Source organism: Odontomachus brunneus, unplaced genomic scaffold, assembly GCF_010583005.1.
Source record: "Odontomachus brunneus isolate Ranch 3 - 2012 unplaced genomic scaffold, Obru_v1 Obru_scaffold_249, whole genome shotgun sequence".
In the NCBI taxonomy this organism is placed as follows: Eukaryota; Metazoa; Arthropoda; class Insecta; order Hymenoptera; family Formicidae; genus Odontomachus; species Odontomachus brunneus.
In genome coordinates this window covers 252,755-270,745 of record NW_022639699.1, presented here as the reverse complement: position 1 = coordinate 270,745, position 17,991 = coordinate 252,755, and the positions used below count along the sequence as shown (strand labels likewise).

Below are 17,991 nucleotides of genomic sequence, written 5' to 3'. Positions count from 1 at the left end.
TGTGTGTGTATATATATATATATATATATATATATATATATATATATATAAATTTTTTTTGTATTTTTGAATTTTTACTTTGATAAATAATTGAGCGAGGGTATAAATGGCGACCGATACGAACGATGTTCCTGTCGTTTCGCAGATTTCTACTTACCGTATTCGAAGGATTAAACGCGAGCCCGTTAGCTCTGTTCGATTGCACGCTTCTTCTTTTCGCGGCCTCCAGGTTGGAGAGTGATTGGGTGAAACCCAGCTCGTCTCCAACGGAGAATCCTGTGGAAAGTATGAGAGTTTTAAATTATTCAGTTTTAATTGGTCGCATCATCTAGGCGGAGACAGATTATATTTGTGGTGAAAACGACGTGGAAGAAAACAAGCCGTGAATTTTATTAATCTACAAAGAGAATAAGGCGGCTTTAACGGAGAAGCTTTCTAGAAATTTGTCGGGACGCGTGCACTGCGATGTATATTTAGTTGCTAACAGGGTCACAGTGTTAGAGTCCACAGAAATTGCAACCTTTAGAATCATTTCCGATTTAGCAACTTTCTTCTCGCCATTTCAACTCTAACGTATTTTGTTTCTGTAATTATATTTCACGTTTTTTTACATAATTTAACATCTATACACACACACACATACACCATTATTTGTTTTTACAATCCTATATTCTCTCTGTACTTTCCGCGAAATTGATCCTATCTCTAATGTATATTTAGGTTTCTTATACGAGTCAATATTATTCTTGTCAAATTTCGAGGAAGGAAACGCACAGCGGCACATTAACACGATTGTTGCCGTGAGAGGAAGACAATAAAACAGTAGCCATACCGTCAAGTCGTCCTAAAGTCAATAGTTATTATGCAAAAGGCATTGCGCCACTTGAAGCCCTCTTTATGCATTTTTCCATAACCGGTATCTTTGCTCTTTTGCTGCACACGTAAAATGTAAATTGTGTCCTCGTCAAAGAAGTATCTTTCTTTATGACAGTGTTCAATGAACGTTCCGTTAACAACTGAGCTAGGCCAAGGTAATGAATAAATCATCAGTGTCTCGTAAACATGCGCAAACAAACAAAAAAAAAACCAGCCATGGCAAAATTCGGTCGGAGGGTAGCACAGCACGCATAGGTTAAACGAAATTGCGTATCACATTATTTCTATGTTTTCTCGTCGAGACAAATATACGCTCACATGGTAATAATTACTCGGATCACGTAGCACACCGACTTTTAATGTGGCAATTAACAACGAACGTGGAAAGTTGAGAAAGAGTTGCAGAATTAAAAGAAACTCAAGAATAATTATTAAAGGATCTTCTTTCTTTTGTTTGTACTTTAAGGTAGTTGTAACATGAGACAAATTTCGTGAGAATATGACGAAACTTGCGCTATATACACAGTAAAATATTACTTAATTGCTATTAAAAAAAATCAGCGTGCAATTAGAGAAAGAATGACCATTCGAGAGAACTAAAATTCGAGAAAACTAAAGTTGATATCTTTTATACATATTCCTTGAGACAAGAAGTTTTTTTATATTTTCCACACGTGAGATTTTAATGAAGACTACTTTGATATTAAAAGCTAATATGCAGCCATTATACGCAAATATTAGAATTATTTTCAAACTACAGACGTGGAAACTTTATAATTTATCTTGATATATTTATACATATTAATATACATAACATAAAATATACATACATACATATTTAAATATTTATGTACACATACAATATACTATAATATTCGTATACACATGCAAAATATACACATACATACATATTTAAATATTCGTATACCTCTTTATTATTTGTACATTTCTATTAGATAAAGTGACGTATAGATAAAGCACTTATTAGACAAATAAAAATAATAATTTTTTATTTTTGATATTGTGTATATATTAAATAAATATATAAAATTTGGTAAAATTTTGTAAATAAATATGTAAATAATTATTTATCAAATTTTGTTTGATAAATAATAAACTTGATAGTACACGTAAGTTTCTTTGATGCGCCATTGAAAATACGGTACTCAGTGATACAACTATCTTAAAACAGTAAATTTTGATCGTTTACTGAGAAAAACGCAAAATGACATCGCGTGTCTTTCTCCTTTCTTCTCTTTTTCTTTCCTAACATTCGTAATGACTACGGGAAATAGGAAATGGCAAATAAAATTGTATGCGTTCTGTTTGCTGCCGTGTCTGTTATGAAATCGTAAATATTATGTTTCTTCGACACGCTTATCACATCTTTTTCGTTTAAGCGTACTTACTTGTGCAACGATCGCACGCGACTCAACATACACTCCGACACAGTAAACGTATTCATTGGCCCGAACAACGTACCGATGTATGAGCACTTTTTCTCTGGATTATACAAATCATCTTGTTTCTCAATTCCCGCTGAAGATACGAATTTGAAGAACAGAGTTTTTGCGCAAATGTTAAAAGTTACGCATAAAATTATATACAAAGCAGGTCATGAATAATTTAGAAATCGCTACTGGTTCTGACGACTATATACAAAGCGTGTTTCGCAATATTGTGGAAGATGTGTGTAAGTATTCGAACAAAGTCCATACGATATATATGTTTATAGAAAACCGCACGTGACATAATATATAAGGATGAGGGTATTGATTCAGTGATCTCATTACCAGATGATATAAATCTTGATCTCTTCTCGAGATGAAATAGACATCCTGGGAAATCTTCTAATGAAACATTTAGTTGTTGTCAAGTTTGTTAGTTGTTGCATAACGTAATCTTTTTGTAGCAAATTACTTGGGCAATTCACCCAGTGTGTATCACAGACAATCACAGACAATCGAACATAATTAATACCTTGAGGAAAGTGCTAATGGAATGCATGCGACGGTGAAAGCATTCCGGCTAAAAGAAAGGATCATTAATTCCCCATTAATTACAAGAACGACATACACGTGCTGAATTATAAAGAAATCCGGGTGTTAATTAAATGAACAACAGTTTATAATACCTCAAACTTATATTTATTTATTTCCTACACGATTTCTTAATTGAAATGTCGGTGTGTCGTGGTCTGTTTTCGATACCTCGCAGTTTCCTAAATACGATTTTAAGAAAAAAAAGTATATCTGTAATTATATTAATGAATTAAACACCTAAATGTGCGACTTGTTTACTGATCGATTCGGTCCGCGCGCGCACGCGCGTGATCATCATAAGTCCACTTCTCTCTCCACGATCTTCGACGTGAGATCGATCGACCTTTGAACGCGATGGACGCGCTCGCGATCGCTCCCGTAATTCAACTCACCCAGGCCGACGTAGCCCTTTACACCTCCGAGGTTTCGCACTCGGAAGAGGCCGGACTTTTTGAAAGCGCAGTTTAGCATGAAACCGAAGTCCGACTGAAACACACACGTGCCTAGCGCCTCTCGCCACGTGCATCCTGCAAGCAGAACCGGAAGAAACAGTGCCATGGATCGTTCCTTTGATCCATCGAGTCCGAAATGAATGGCATGATGCGCGACTCGCGGGTGATACTCGCTCACTCGTCTCAAGCTCTGCGTGTTACATTAATGATGACCGTCAAGCTCCGACCTTTCTTACATGCATTTTCTCTACTGGCACGCATTCTGCGTCCTAGCTCGCGGCTTTTTTCCGCCAGGTGGTTGCGGGTTAAGTAAGAAATACCAAGGATGTACGTTAATTAATGTGAAGATATGTAATGTGAAGATATGTAACTCCGAAATAAATCTCAAACACAAAAACTGGCTCATTGAGAATAATCGGAAGACTGAATAATCAGGTACTCATTCGTGAGCAATTAATATATTCGCGCATTCTGTGCTATTGATTCTTCGTCGCCTATTGACGTCACGTCTCTAAGAATTGCACTTTCACGCGTATGAAATCTGTCCGGCGATCGTACGCGGATAACGTACGGATCGTACGGTACGTTGCACCGAAGATGCAAGATTAATATCAATCGTCAAAGATTTATATAAGGGATAAAATAAGGAATCAAAATAATTGTTTTCCACACAAAAAACTTTCTTCAACTAATTTCTTTCCTTTTTATCATGTTACATAAAAATCATAATTTATCATGTCAATAAAAATTAAATAAAATTAAATGCTCGATCGCGAAATGGTCTGCGCACTTTTTATCGAATAAAGTTATAGTGCTTTGAGTTGTCACAATTGAGAGCCACTGCTGACATGCATTCAGCACACACGGTCACGTTTTTTTATTTTGCTTTATAAAATATATAAGCTCAATTCTTGCTCAATTCTTGCGACTTTAATTTATACTGACAGTTTCTCTGAGTAATTTAGAGTCAATTTGTCATCAGCTAAAACATCGAGGCGTCAATAATTCCTGAGATACAAACGATTGAAGTAGTCAAGCTTTTCGCAATCTAAACTTGGAACGACCAAGTGGATAACAAAATTGTCTTCCTTTATCGACTTCAAACAGAATTTATCGGATTTTTGCTTTGGGCTTTAGAAAGATATGTATTATCTATTTTGTAATAAATATATTTTACTTTAATAAATTTACTTTTCAGAAAGAAAGAACAATATGATTATTTTATATTGATATTATTATATAGTATTTTATAATTATATTATATTTTATATTGATATTATTATATAGTATTTTATATTTTATTTGCATTAAGATAATATGTGGTTCTTTACAATTAGATAATCGCCAGATAATCGTTTATTATACTCATCATAGCTATGTAAACTTCAAGTAAGGGATACAAACCAGAGTACTTATATTAATGAGATTGTTTTAACCTCCTTTCGAGAAAATTGTACGACAAAGAGAGTTAAAAGATGAATAGCTCTATTGCACTAACGACGAGAAAATAATAGCGGTTTATATTTAAGCGGTTTCTCTTTGTCTAAGCAACATAGCAATAAGCGGTTGTAGGCCAAATGCGGCTAAATCGTCCGTCAAATAGGACTCCGGCTATGTGGCTCGCTACCTCGCCGGGGACGGTTTCTATGACGTTAATATCATAGGGTGTGTCGTCGATTTCAAGATTACGTTTATGTGAGTTGTTTATGTATTGTCTACGTGATGTATACACTTTTTTTCATGTACACACTTTCATGTAACCATCATATAGAATATTGTAAATTGTATTATAATATACAAAAAAAAAAGTAATTCAATTGTGAGATAGTTACCTTATATGTTTTAAGTATTAATTATAATTGTAACGTTTAAGCTTATAGTAATTGGGAAACTAGATAACTATAGAAACTTAAAAAAACGTTTTAAAGTCTCAACTTATATTTTTCATACTTCAAAAATAGTCTTAATCTATATTTCTTATATCATCTTACAGGCTATAGCGTTTTCACTTATTATCTTACTATTTTAGCGGATGTAGCATATAATTGAAAATTATAGTAAACTGAAAGTAGCTGAAAATTAGTGGTATTTTAAGAAATGAAAACTTTAATACTCTGGAAGGATTGTAAATAGTTTTCTTTCTTTCATCTGAGAGACATTTCAGAGATTATCAGATGTATATTTGATAAGAGTATAAGAAGAATATTGTTTTACTTTATTCATTAATGGAGAAAACACGAATATTTGTGTAAAACTATCAAGAACAACGACTTTTACTAAAATTACCAATAAATTACTATTTTAATATAATTTTACCGTAAGTAATCGTCACTTTTAATCTGAAAATAATTTCACATCTTTAATTGAGCGTCATGTCACAGACATATCACAAATATATATGTATATAAATGCCAACTCGTTTGTAATTATCTTCTTATCTCATGCTTATCTTTCTTCCTGATTATATACTTCATATCATAATTTAGATATTTGTGCGAGTATTTCGCACTACATATGCACTCGATTGCAATTAAACAATCAATCAATGCGTCGACAGTTAATTATATCGATTAAATTGAATTTTCTTATGTAGACGTCTCTCTCTTTCTCTCTCTCTCTTTCTCTCTGTTCCAAACTTCATGAACCGGGACTTCCGGAATTTGTTGAAGGAGCATTCGCCGGATCAGAGGCGTGCCAATGGGCCACAGCCTAGTGACCCACTTGAAAGCTGACTAAACGTCCTGTGGTCGATCGAGAGCGCCGTACGGTTTCCGTGTAGCCGAACCACTTCGTTGCCAAAGATTATGAAAGTTCCCTTTGATTCATTTTTTAATATTTAATCGGTGAACTCGATGCCGAGTAAAACTTCAATCGCGACTACCTGTAAACTAGCCTCGGCGTGAAAGCCGCGATACGGTCACGCACGCACGTGGCAAAATCGCCGTAGTGTCCCCGTGATTGAATCGACTAATTGTGAGAAAGAATATCCGTGAGATAACAATTAACCGCCCATAAATCACATCCGCGCGAAACAGAGGGTCGACAGTCGAGATCGAGTTTTTCTCTCTTCTCAATTAGCGGCAACCACCGGACGGGAATTAATAAAACTACGTGAAAGAGGAATTATGCAGACGGCGTACGGCGGAGGGCACAAATTGCCGTATAGAGCGCGCAAATGAAATTAATAATTATAGCGGGCACGGATTATTAATATTGTTTCGTTCTCCGCTGACGAACTTTGTTAGTACCGTGAATATTGCGTGGCCAAAGAGAGAGAGAGAGAGAGAGGGGAGAGGGGAAGAAGAGAGAGAGGAGGGAGGGAGGAAGAATAGAGACGAATTGAAACCGAAATGATCGGTTCTCTTCTCGTTCCAGATTCATTATACAATCGTGTCGCGGTACTGTGACACACAAAACTCTGCGAAACCAGCGGCGTTTCGTAATGTAGGAAATTATCTCTCCGCGTAGAAATTTTGTCGTTCCGCTTCGATGACGGGACGAACTGTTTCTATCTTTTTATCCGTTTTCAAAACGTCGCTAGTAATAACGCATCGCGTGTGCGTCACTCACGGCGGTGAAAAGCGAAAGAAATCGAACCGGCAGAATTTCACCGTGACACGTAAATTGGTCGCCATGTATAAATGTCCGATTGCATTGGTCATTCTATTTCACGTAACGTTCGGCTGATCGAATGCATTTAGAATTACCAATCTATGTCCCGTGCGTATCGCTATAATGAAAGAAATAAAAAAGAACAATCCTTCCAACTCGAAATATATGGAGAAAAATGTTTCTATCTTTGTTTTGATGCAGTTTTCGAGAAAATGCAGTTTCGAGAAATTCGATGCAGTTTCCGAACAGCTATCGAACAGCTATGTCCAACTTTTGTTTAGCAATCGAAGAGTAAAACTGCTTGAGATCCCTAATCAAAAGGTTAAGAAAACTAACGCTTTTCATGCAATATTGCACATGATAAATCCATAATATCTGAACCTATTCATTAAACCCTCGAAAGCAGAACAAGAAATGGATAAAAACTATTTAATTGGTTAATAATCAAGTTTGCTGTTCGTAAAATGGGCAGGTTTCCTCTAGTAGTATTTTATTTTTCGTGCATGATGCTTGGTTGTGAAAAATATTGATGCTAATGACAGGGCCGATTGTTCCAACCTCTTGGTAAGCTACCTGACAGTTAAATCATGTGTCTGTCTTTATTTTAAATTAATTTGAAGAAAAAACGAAAACAGATATATGATCTAACTGTCAGGTAACCTACTAAGAGGAACAATCGGGTTATAGTCCAGGAAATCTTCGGTGCGTAATATATATTTTCGCCTTTTACGTAACGTCTTTTTCGCAACTACTAAATAACATATATTTATTTTTTTTTGTAGTTGTATTATTTCATCAGAGGTTCTGAATCTGAACTATCATGATAGTTGTTATTTGTATCACTACTATCAAAATAGTCTGGTGTTCTCTCATCGCAATGAGATTCTGTATTATTAACATATACCTCATTTGTCTTTTGTTGAATTAATATTACTATGCTTTGAAAGAATTGGCCCACATATTGTACGTTAAACTGCTTCAACACCGAATAAAACTTTATCAAATTCTTGCTAGTTACTAGTATTTTTGCAACCAATAAAAATACATTAATACTTATAATTGGGCAGATGTCTACACAAACTGCGTACATTTCTACCAGAAAATACATTATCCTGCTATTTAAGCTATTAATACGAATGTAACTGATATATTCTGAGAGAGAAAGAGAGAGATAGAGTTTTGCATTTAAGAAAGATTTCAGCAGGAGAAGTTCAGAAGAAGTACTCTATTCCAAATATTCTGTCTCGTTGTAAAATAAATATTTCGGCAGAAATCGGGCACATGGTAACTATTAAATTTTCATTATGCAATACAATTTTTTTATTGAGTACGTAACAGCAATATATCGAATGAAGAAATATCAGTTAGCATAAATAACTTTTTCTACGTATAGAGAATGTTCTAATAAGGCGATCAGAGACAGTTTCGCCGAAAAAGATGCGTCATTCGTGTATTTTTCATAGATTACGAAAGACGATGACTTTGGACGGATGTCGTCGTGTGTACTTTCACTGCTCTATTCGCCTGATGTAACCCAGTCACAATACAATCCTCTGCAGTTGTACAGGATTCTACAAACGGTGGCGAGATTCACTTTTCTCACTTTAGCTGGGACTCCCGCGCTCGAACGACATAACAATGGCCGTAGACGAGCGAACCGTTGCGATACTACTTTCCCACAGCTGGCCTTCACCTTGATTGCCATTGCCGGCTGACATTGTTACTTTATTGTCCTTATGCCGTTATCACAGCGGCCGTTTATGGATATTGGAGCAAGAGGAACTATCTATCGCGACTATCAACGTCTTAGAAAGTAACACTGACTTTTATACGCGCATCGGCGATTCTCGACGACCAATTATCAATGAAAGATCATCAATACTATCAGTAATTAATTGTTTTATATTACCGCTTAATTCAATTTCTCTATGATTAACGGGAATTGGCGGAATATTAAAAATATAAAGAGCTCTTAACAGCGTATTAAATTTGTAGGATTAATCTGTACTATTTTATAGATGATTTTTCGATGAGAAAAGTTTTAGTACTATTATATTAGATAAATTTGCTTCAACTTCACAGTTCAGTCACTGATCTCGATTTGTCACAGTCTATCTTTCAGCCTCATATACAAACTCCTGAAATCTCCCCCAAGTCCTCAATTTCATTGGAGCATACAAAGTAATTCAAGGTAATAGGCAATACAAAGTAATTCACTTTGTTCAGCAAGGTGGAATTGTTGATTTCCCGGAGAAAAGTAGAACATATTATCTTTCAGAACGCGCGTACCCTATTTCTTCTTGTATTTCAATTATCTCAATGGGGATTACGTAAAATTGCTTTGCAATGCAAAGTAAACGGTGGGTACGTTGTGTAACTTTTTTTTTGGACAACGCAGGACATATATATTTCCTTGGGAGAGCGAAGTGATAGATAGGAGACACTTAAACTTCTTCAAAACTGCAAATATAACGAATGCGTGTCTGGAGTGCAATCCGCGCGTACGACATTGTTGGACGCCGTTAAATAGAAAGTATGGGTACAGATGGAACATTTACATAGACCCCATGGCCCAATTCCCTAAATACACGTTCAACGCATCTTGTAAAAGAATTAGCGAGACGACCGGTCTTATCTTTTCAAGGAAACCTTTTGATGTGATATCACCGAAATCATATCCGTGAAACTGTACATTCCTCTATTTCCGCGTCGCGCGCCACTTAATGAATTCTGATTGAAAGATTATCCGCGTATAAATAGATAAGTAATGGACAATGATCGCGATCATAAATTATATTGAGATAGAGCTTCGCTAATACAAATCACGAGAGGCAATGGACATTGATCGCGATCATAAATTATATCGAAATGGAACATCGCTAATACAAATCACAAGAGAGATTCCAGTATTTAAAATAATTGTATTCAATGCGTTAACAAAAATATAATGTAAACAAAATGTATGCAATGTATATAATGTAATGTAAAAAATATATACAAAATATATAAAATGTATATAAATGTATATAAAGTGTATATAAAATACAATAAAATATATACAATGCATATACGATATTATAGATTTTCTTTATATAGATTCTTTTCAATTTTACTATTTTTAATAGAAATTGACTGTATGTTATTAGAAACATAAGGAACATAAGAAATATCACTCGAAAAATAACAGAATTTTTAATAGCGCACTTCAGTTTCTAAAATATAAATCTTACATTATGAAAATAGAAATGAAAGACTAATAAATAACATAGAACTTTAAATTGTATGAAAAATATATAATTTTATTTAATGTGTATATAACATGAGATAAAACATTTTTCGTAATCTATTCTTAACGTACTTTTATAAAATTTCATTTATTATTAGAAACAGTATATCATACACTTGCAAGAAATTTTATTCTAGCTAGTAACACATCGCTTAATTATATTTAGTCACGATGGAGAATATTGATACAAGATTTCGAGAGACTCGAAAATTTACTTTATTATTATAAGTCTACTACTAAGTCAGTTTTTTTTTAATTTATTGACTGTAATATTATTTCGATTTATTGAAACTTAGAAAGAAGTATTTATGTTCTGAAAGGATTATTTCGCGATTTTGTACTCATTACTCTTTTCAAGATAAATACTTAAAAAAGCAAATGGGCAACATATTCTTGGGAGTATGTAATCCCAGTCTCTCCTACATTATTGTCGTTTTGCTCGCAGCAACAACGGTTTAAAGCTCAGTCTCATTAAGTTCTTTCACTACTTGTATAATATCAATGACGCTATAATTTAAAAATTCAGTAGTATTGGAATAATTAGTTCAAAACGAGAGACCTAATGATCGAAGAAAATTTCACTTCTGCATCGAAATTTTCCGAACGAAGAACCCGTAGCCTTTGTTCAGGAAACTCATATCACTCATATATATATATATATATAGTGTGTGGATATATGCACATATAGACACTTACACAATAAAATCACTTGATTCGATTATTGCGGTGAAAGTTTTCGCGCACTTGCCACGCGTTACATCTAATCGAAGTTAACTTTGTGTCGTGCAATGAAAAAAGACTTACAGTCACGGTCTGTCTAGCCGATCGTCTCGACAAACGGGTCTGTTTCTTATTATTTCTCTCTCTCTCACTCTTTCTCCGACTCCTTTTTACCTCTTCAAGAGCGATCGATGATATGCGATTATTATAGTTGTAAAAGAGCGACATCGATCCCTTTCTCTGCGATCGCTTTCGATCGCGATCGTCCGTACAGCGATCGAAATTGCGTACTTTCGTCTCGGCGCGCGCCCTGCTCCATTTTTTCCATTCTACATTCCGCGGCGCGCGTATCCGATATTTTCGCACTTTCTATCCTGCACCACTGAGCAGTTCAATGACAATACTTTCGTATAACCTGGCAATTCTTGACCGACCGACCGATCGACCGAGCGACCGAGCATTATGCGCTTTGTTACGTGCAACGCATCGCGTAAGGAATGTTGTTACGTGAACTTCTTTCGAAACACTTTTTCGATATATCACCGCGTTGAGATGTCAAGTCGCGCGGTGGTTAAGTATTTTCTCTTGTTAATGTCGTTGAAAAACTTTTTAATTTTCCAGGGTAATTTTAATAACAGACTAGCGATACGCTAGTCAGACTAACGATTGGCTAAATTAGATAAAAAACTTAGATAAGCGAGTTAACTATATATCCGCGTGCGGAATATGTGAAAATACAAAAGTGTGACGCCAATTGAATCTCGCATAATATTCTGAAAATGTTCCATTTGGATATTTCGTCACTCTAAAATTTCATCACTGCGCGAAGAAAAATGTTGTTCCACTGCCAAGGAAGGAGGTTACTCAATTTATTTTTCTTCTTTTGAGCAATAGTGATTTTCAACAAAGAATATTTGCTTGAATAGTCTTAAAATATACTCATGAAAAATTTTAAAAAGCTCATTATCACGTAATCAAAAGAAGAATTCATTCTTTTTTATGCTCAAGTGAGCTTAAAGGTCCATTATCATTAAACGAAGAATTGATTCTCTTCACAAGAATATTATAAAATTTAATTGAAAAAAAAGTTAGTCTTAAAATATACTTATGACAAATTTTAAAAAAGCTCATTATTACAATATTTATCAAAAGAAGAATTCATTCTCTTTGATGTTCAAAGGAGCTTAAAACTTCATTATCACGTAATTGAAAGAAGAATGCGTTCTTTGTAAAGCTCAAATGAGCTCAAAGCTCATTACCATGTAATCAAAAGAAGAATTCATTCTCTTCACAAGAATATTATGAAATTTTATTTGTAAAGTTAGCTTAATTCTATGTAGCAAGCAAACCGAATTTTTGTTTTAATTCAATACTCCTGATTGAAATGTTGGACTTACTAGAATTCAGGATTCGAGTAATATTGGTTGGATAATATATTAAAATAAATTTGATGTTTATGATGAACGTATAACAAATATGTAAGCTTATGAAATATTTGAGACAAGTAACATTTATTTGAATGCCTATACTTCTGTATGTATAGTGATGAGCTAGCTGGCGATAGTTGTCAAATTATAATTTGTTGCGTTCCTCTTATTGAACGACGATGTAGTCGGTCGTAGAATGGACGTTACATTGCACGATGTTATTAAGCACTTCAGCAATGTATCGTGAAAAAGTGTGAAACGGTTAATCGACGAAAAGAAAAGATCGCCTTTTGCGGATGATTACAGATTCGTTATCATTATTTACATTATGTACAGTTGTTAGGCATGTAATATATACATCGACCGGTTTCAATCATTCTCGATCTACTTTATGGCTTGGGTGAATGGTACACTTTTTGCGACATCACGAGACGTTTAGCCGGAGAACGCGTCAGAGAGAACTTATCTCTCTGACGGAGAAGAGACGGGGAGAATATACACGAGAGAGATTGTACATTTTATCTTACATATTTGTACTTTCCTGAAGATTTCCTGAAGATATTGTACGAGAATTGTTGCGCTGTTGACGTTATTATTTACAGATATTTCAGTCGCGTTACGAGCAGACCAAGACTGCCATCATCATCGCTGCGCAATATTCACAGAAAATTTCGTTTATTGCCTGCGACTCATCGTACTTCCTCCAAAAATACAGTCTGTCCGGAAAGTATCCGACCTATATCTCTGTACTTGAGTTTACTATTGTAAAAGACGAATATTCTTCATTTAGGGGGAATCTTTATGAGTGTTTCTGTCATGCGGCGCGACCCTGCAGCTCTTCAGTCGACAACGATACGTAGTTGTGTGTGTTCAAAACTGTGAGCGTCGCATTTCACTATAATGACTGAGCGTGTCGAGCAACGAATTTGTATGAAATTTTGCCAAAAACTTGGCCATTCGGAAACGATTAGTAGGATTCATAAGGTTTATAGGGATGAATCTATGAGTAAAGCATAAATCAAGGAGTGATTTCAAAGAGATGATTAAAAAATAGCCGCATTTCAGTGAAAAATGATCTTCGTTTTAGCAAGCCAGAACACCCGAAAATATGCGAATTGCAATCAATGACAATCGTTGTTTAATTGTGCCAGAATAAAAAGATCTTGGAATCCCAAAAGTCATTGTTTCTAAAATTTTAACCCAAGATCTAGCGATGAGTTGCGTGATTGCAAATTGTTTCACGAAAATTTAAAACACGGCATATCCCAAGTCTGTCAGTCTCCGTATAGTCCTGATACAACTCCGTGTGACTTCTGGCTGTTTCCGAAATTTAAAGAGAAAAGAAATTTGGCGATATATGTGTACTGAGAAAAAAATATAGTTGCTTTCGGCGTCAACTATACTCTTTTGTGATTTTAACCATAAAAATAGTTAGGAAAACTATTGTTTTAGTAAATGTTATTAGAAAGATGATTCTTTTAATTACTTTTCTGGTTAAGATTACAAAAATGTATAGTTGACGCCAAAAGCAACTATATTTTTCTCTCAGTGTGGAGGACATAATACGAGGCAGCTGTTGAATATTCCAAAAGCTGAGTTCCAGAACTGCTTCAGATAGTGGGAGCAGCTCTGGGGAGGGTCGCGGTTTCTGGAGGAGAATACTTTGGAGTGGACACCATTGATTCAGAGTAGCTCTTTCTTTTTATATAGCGCAAGGTTGGATACTTTCCGGACAGATCTCGTATCTTATTCATCTACCAGAGACTCTTCAGTCGAGCTTCATCTTCGCATTTTCTCGAAAAGCCTTACGAGAGAAAAGAAAAATTTCCTCGCAACGGTGAATTGATACCACGAAGATCCGTTCGACGATCTCAACGTGGCGCGGTGCGTGCAGTGCAACGCGTTGCAGTATCGGCCTATAAGAAAGCGCGGCAACTCTTCACGATGCGTAACCGCACATATCGCAGTCACGCTCAGATCATTCCGAACGGCACCGTGAAATTGCGGAAAATTATTTTTCTGCGCGGCACACACACACACACACACACACACACACACACACACACATATACACGTACGTAAGTATGACGCGAACTTTCCGCGGGGCATGTAACCGTCTGCACGGTGTGTAACGTCTCGGGGTAGACACGAAGACCCACATATTTACACAAACGCAGACCGCACAGTCTGTCACGTACGAGCGAGAGATCTCCTCGCCCGGCGGGGAACGAGGCTATTAGTACAGTAAAGAAAGAAGTAACCGCCGATTAATCGATCGGGCAGCAGCGTGAGTAGGTGCAGAGCCAGTCGAGAATATGTAGAAAGACGTCGGAGTCAATAGCACAGAATGAAATGATGCGATTCATACAAGGCGCAATATATGCACAAAGGGAAAATGAAAGAAAAAATAAAACCAGACGAGAGAAAGGCAACCAGCAACCTGCAACCGCCCAGTAAAAACGTCGACGGTTCTTTCGAACGGCGCGATCGGTTTCCAAATACGACTTTACCGCACACGTATCGCGGTCTCTCCCGACAACACTTGCTTGCAACACGTGCACGTGTTAGAACGTCGAGAATGAAGTAATTAAGCAAAAACTGAGTAATTTTTAGCAAATTTGTGTGTGTAAACTTCTAAGCAGTTCTTTGGAAATTTGCATTAAATCAAAGGTATAAGCAAAAAAAATTATTTAAACTCTTAGAAGTGGTATTTCCGGAAAAATTTCGTGGTAAAATGTTCCTTTCCATTCATTTGGACTAATGTATTTTTTCAATTTGTAGCAAAATTTGTATCAGTGAAGATAGAATATATTCCGATTTTCAAAGTTTTTCAAAGAAAATAGCAATAGTGAGAAAAGAAATCCAGATATGCTTATTTTAAGAAAATAGGCTCTAGGAGAAATCGCGAGTTGTTTTAAATCACCACTGAAGAGATTAAAAGAGAAGTGCAGGAGCATTGTGCGTTAAAATCAATATAAATAATTATAAATGCATGTAACTTTTAAGTGGTGACTGGGTATAAATGCAGTCTCGATCCACCGTAATATTTTAAAAACCGTTTGAATAAAAAATGCATTTTAGCCATTAAGACGCAATCATATGCGCACTTGTCGTGTTTGAAAACCGATTTATACATGTCTAGGAGAATATTTAATGAAGATTTACATTCTCTTCTGCGTATATCGAGCGACTGAGCAAGGCTTATCGCAACTACTATTCAAAAGTGCAAGGTCAGCTTCATATTAAAATATGACTGTATAGGATATGACATATAAGTTGAGACTTCTAAATATATAAAAGAATAAAGCAAAATAAAAAGATATTTTAGACAAAAGTGGTAGAGAATTAAAGGGGATGTATGATAGTGCTATTGGCTTGAGCTTGTAGTGGACGCGCCAAGATTTTTTAAGGTCAGTTTGAATTTTTTAATGAAATCATATGCTTTTCTTAACACACTGAGGGAAATTATCCGATAAAAAGTTAACAAACGGATATTTTCGATCAAATTCCGATTAATTTTTATATCCGATCTGATTAGATTTTATCGAATACTTCCGATCATAATGGCATTTCATCAGATAAACCGATAAAAAAATTATGAACCGATATTTTTCATCGGATGTTTCCTAATCGAATACAAAAATTCATCCGTATTTTGATCGGAAATATCCGCTTGTTAATTTCTTATTGGATAATTTCCTTCAATATGTGGTAAAATCGTCAACAAATATTTTTTCCGAAATATCTTACGTTTTATTTTAATACTTTTCAGTACAAAATATGACATATCTCGTAAAATATTCACTTTCCGATAACCTTACATTAATACTTCTACGTAAAATGACGGATAAAATCGATTGTTATAAAAAAGCAGATATTTTAAATAAAATTTTGTTGCAGATTCATTAATGCACCGGTGTGCAAAATTTAGTATCACCGATCGATTTCTCTCGTCCTCTTAAAACTTTTGTCTGAAACATTTTTTTATTTTGCTTTATTTTTTATTATTTAGGAGTCTTAATTTAAATGCTGTACTTTGTACAGATACATACAGATATTGAACGCATTTGCGTTTATTCAACAAATAAATATCAAAACTTGAAGTAGATTTCGTGCAATCGCTCGATCGACGCGAATTACATCCCCAAAATTGTAATCAAAGTTACAACGCTTTGCTAACGTACAGATACCGACGCGATAAGGACGTATCGACAATTTTCGTGCATTTGTACACCGATATCTGTTGTCAGCTGTGCGTTTTATATCTCTTCGCGATAAAAAGTGACGTAGCTAAATAACAAATGACGTAGCTAAAAAACAAATTTTTACATTGGTGGAATTTACATCAATGAAACATGAGTTTTTGTATAGCATTCGAAATTAATTTAGAATTAAACGGTTAAAATTACAATAAAATAATCTAAATATCAAGATATAGGAACATAAAAGAAGCTCGCGTCGCTAAGAGACATCGATTTCATCGATTTTCCCGAGATTTGATAGTGTCAACGTAAAATTTGATAAGACAATCTCGTGGAAAGATTTTACTTTACATTAAAAAAAAATATATAATCTGATCCTTAGCGGAATCTCCTTGTATTATGACTTGGAGAGATCCAAGAGGAAAATATTCTAATATCCTCCAAAAAATAAACTTCAGTTGTAAGACGCTATTTCCTGTAACCCCATACTCTGAACGAGAACTTTTGTAAAAAAGAATATTCCTCTCATGACAAAGAGGAATAATATCATACTTAGAATATTTTCCTTTTAGAAGGATCTTCTTGAGACCACATACAAGAGAATTCCTCCATGAACGAGATTATAATTTGTCGGACACGTTTCGTCCTGATGTACTTTTCACCAAGATACAAATACCGGAGTGTGCTTGTGATACAACTGTTACGAGATGAACCGCCAGCCACGTCACTCTTGACCACAAGACGAGTCACTCACCGACAACCACGAAGAGGAACAATGTGGTGGCGATCTTCATCGTCGTCGATCCAGTTTTAATTGTCACGGAGGACTCGAAAGATAGACGTTGATTCTGGCGAGATGATCCTAACAGCCGCCGGTTCCCGCGGGAGCGACGAGATCGAGTGGCGAACGCGGATGAGCCGGAGGGACCTACGCGAGCAGGACTTGTCTTCGAATCTGACTGAGTTCCGATTGGCGATCGTCGACGGGAAACGTGCGACAAGTTACACGATCCCGCGGATACTAATACCGCATGGACATGCTCGGCGAAGGCGAGCACGCGGGGCACTTTCAGACTTCATCTGGTTCCCCAGGGCTGGTTGCGAGAATCGGGGCCTTACGCACTGCTGCCCTCTTATGCGTGTTACGTGCTGTCACTATTCACTTGATATTTTGCTAATTAACTTCGAAATACTGAAATAAACCGTGAATGTAAAAATTGTAAGCATCTCATAATCAGTAATGCGATATAATGTAACTCTTTGAACTGGTCTTAAATTTTCTGACAACTTTTTGATTTGGTTTTCGGAATTTCTTGAAATTGAATCTCGCTTGAACTGAGTGAAAGGTGGCAGTGTTTTCCTGGAAAGGATAGT

General features: G+C 35.7%; 1 protein-coding gene across 3 annotated transcripts in view; it reads right to left on the bottom strand.

Annotated features, from left to right (window-relative positions):
- Positions 1 to 17,627, bottom strand: part of LOC116852688 (ras guanine nucleotide exchange factor R) — a 27,459-nt gene extending 9,832 nt beyond the window's left edge. For 2 of the 3 annotated variants that reach the window (XM_032833271.1, XM_032833272.1), the window contains exons 1-3: positions 17,372 to 17,627; positions 3,311 to 3,445; positions 158 to 276 (exon numbers count right to left, since the gene is read on the bottom strand). In XM_032833271.1, coding sequence (XP_032689162.1) covers positions 158 to 276; positions 3,311 to 3,445; positions 17,372 to 17,411 — 294 coding nt within the window. In that variant the 5' untranslated portion in view covers positions 17,412 to 17,627. The remainder of the gene's footprint in view (positions 1 to 157; positions 277 to 3,310; positions 3,446 to 17,371) is intronic. The other variant, XM_032833273.1, reaches the window with a different exon arrangement.
- Between the last annotated feature and the right edge of the window lie 364 nt (positions 17,628 to 17,991).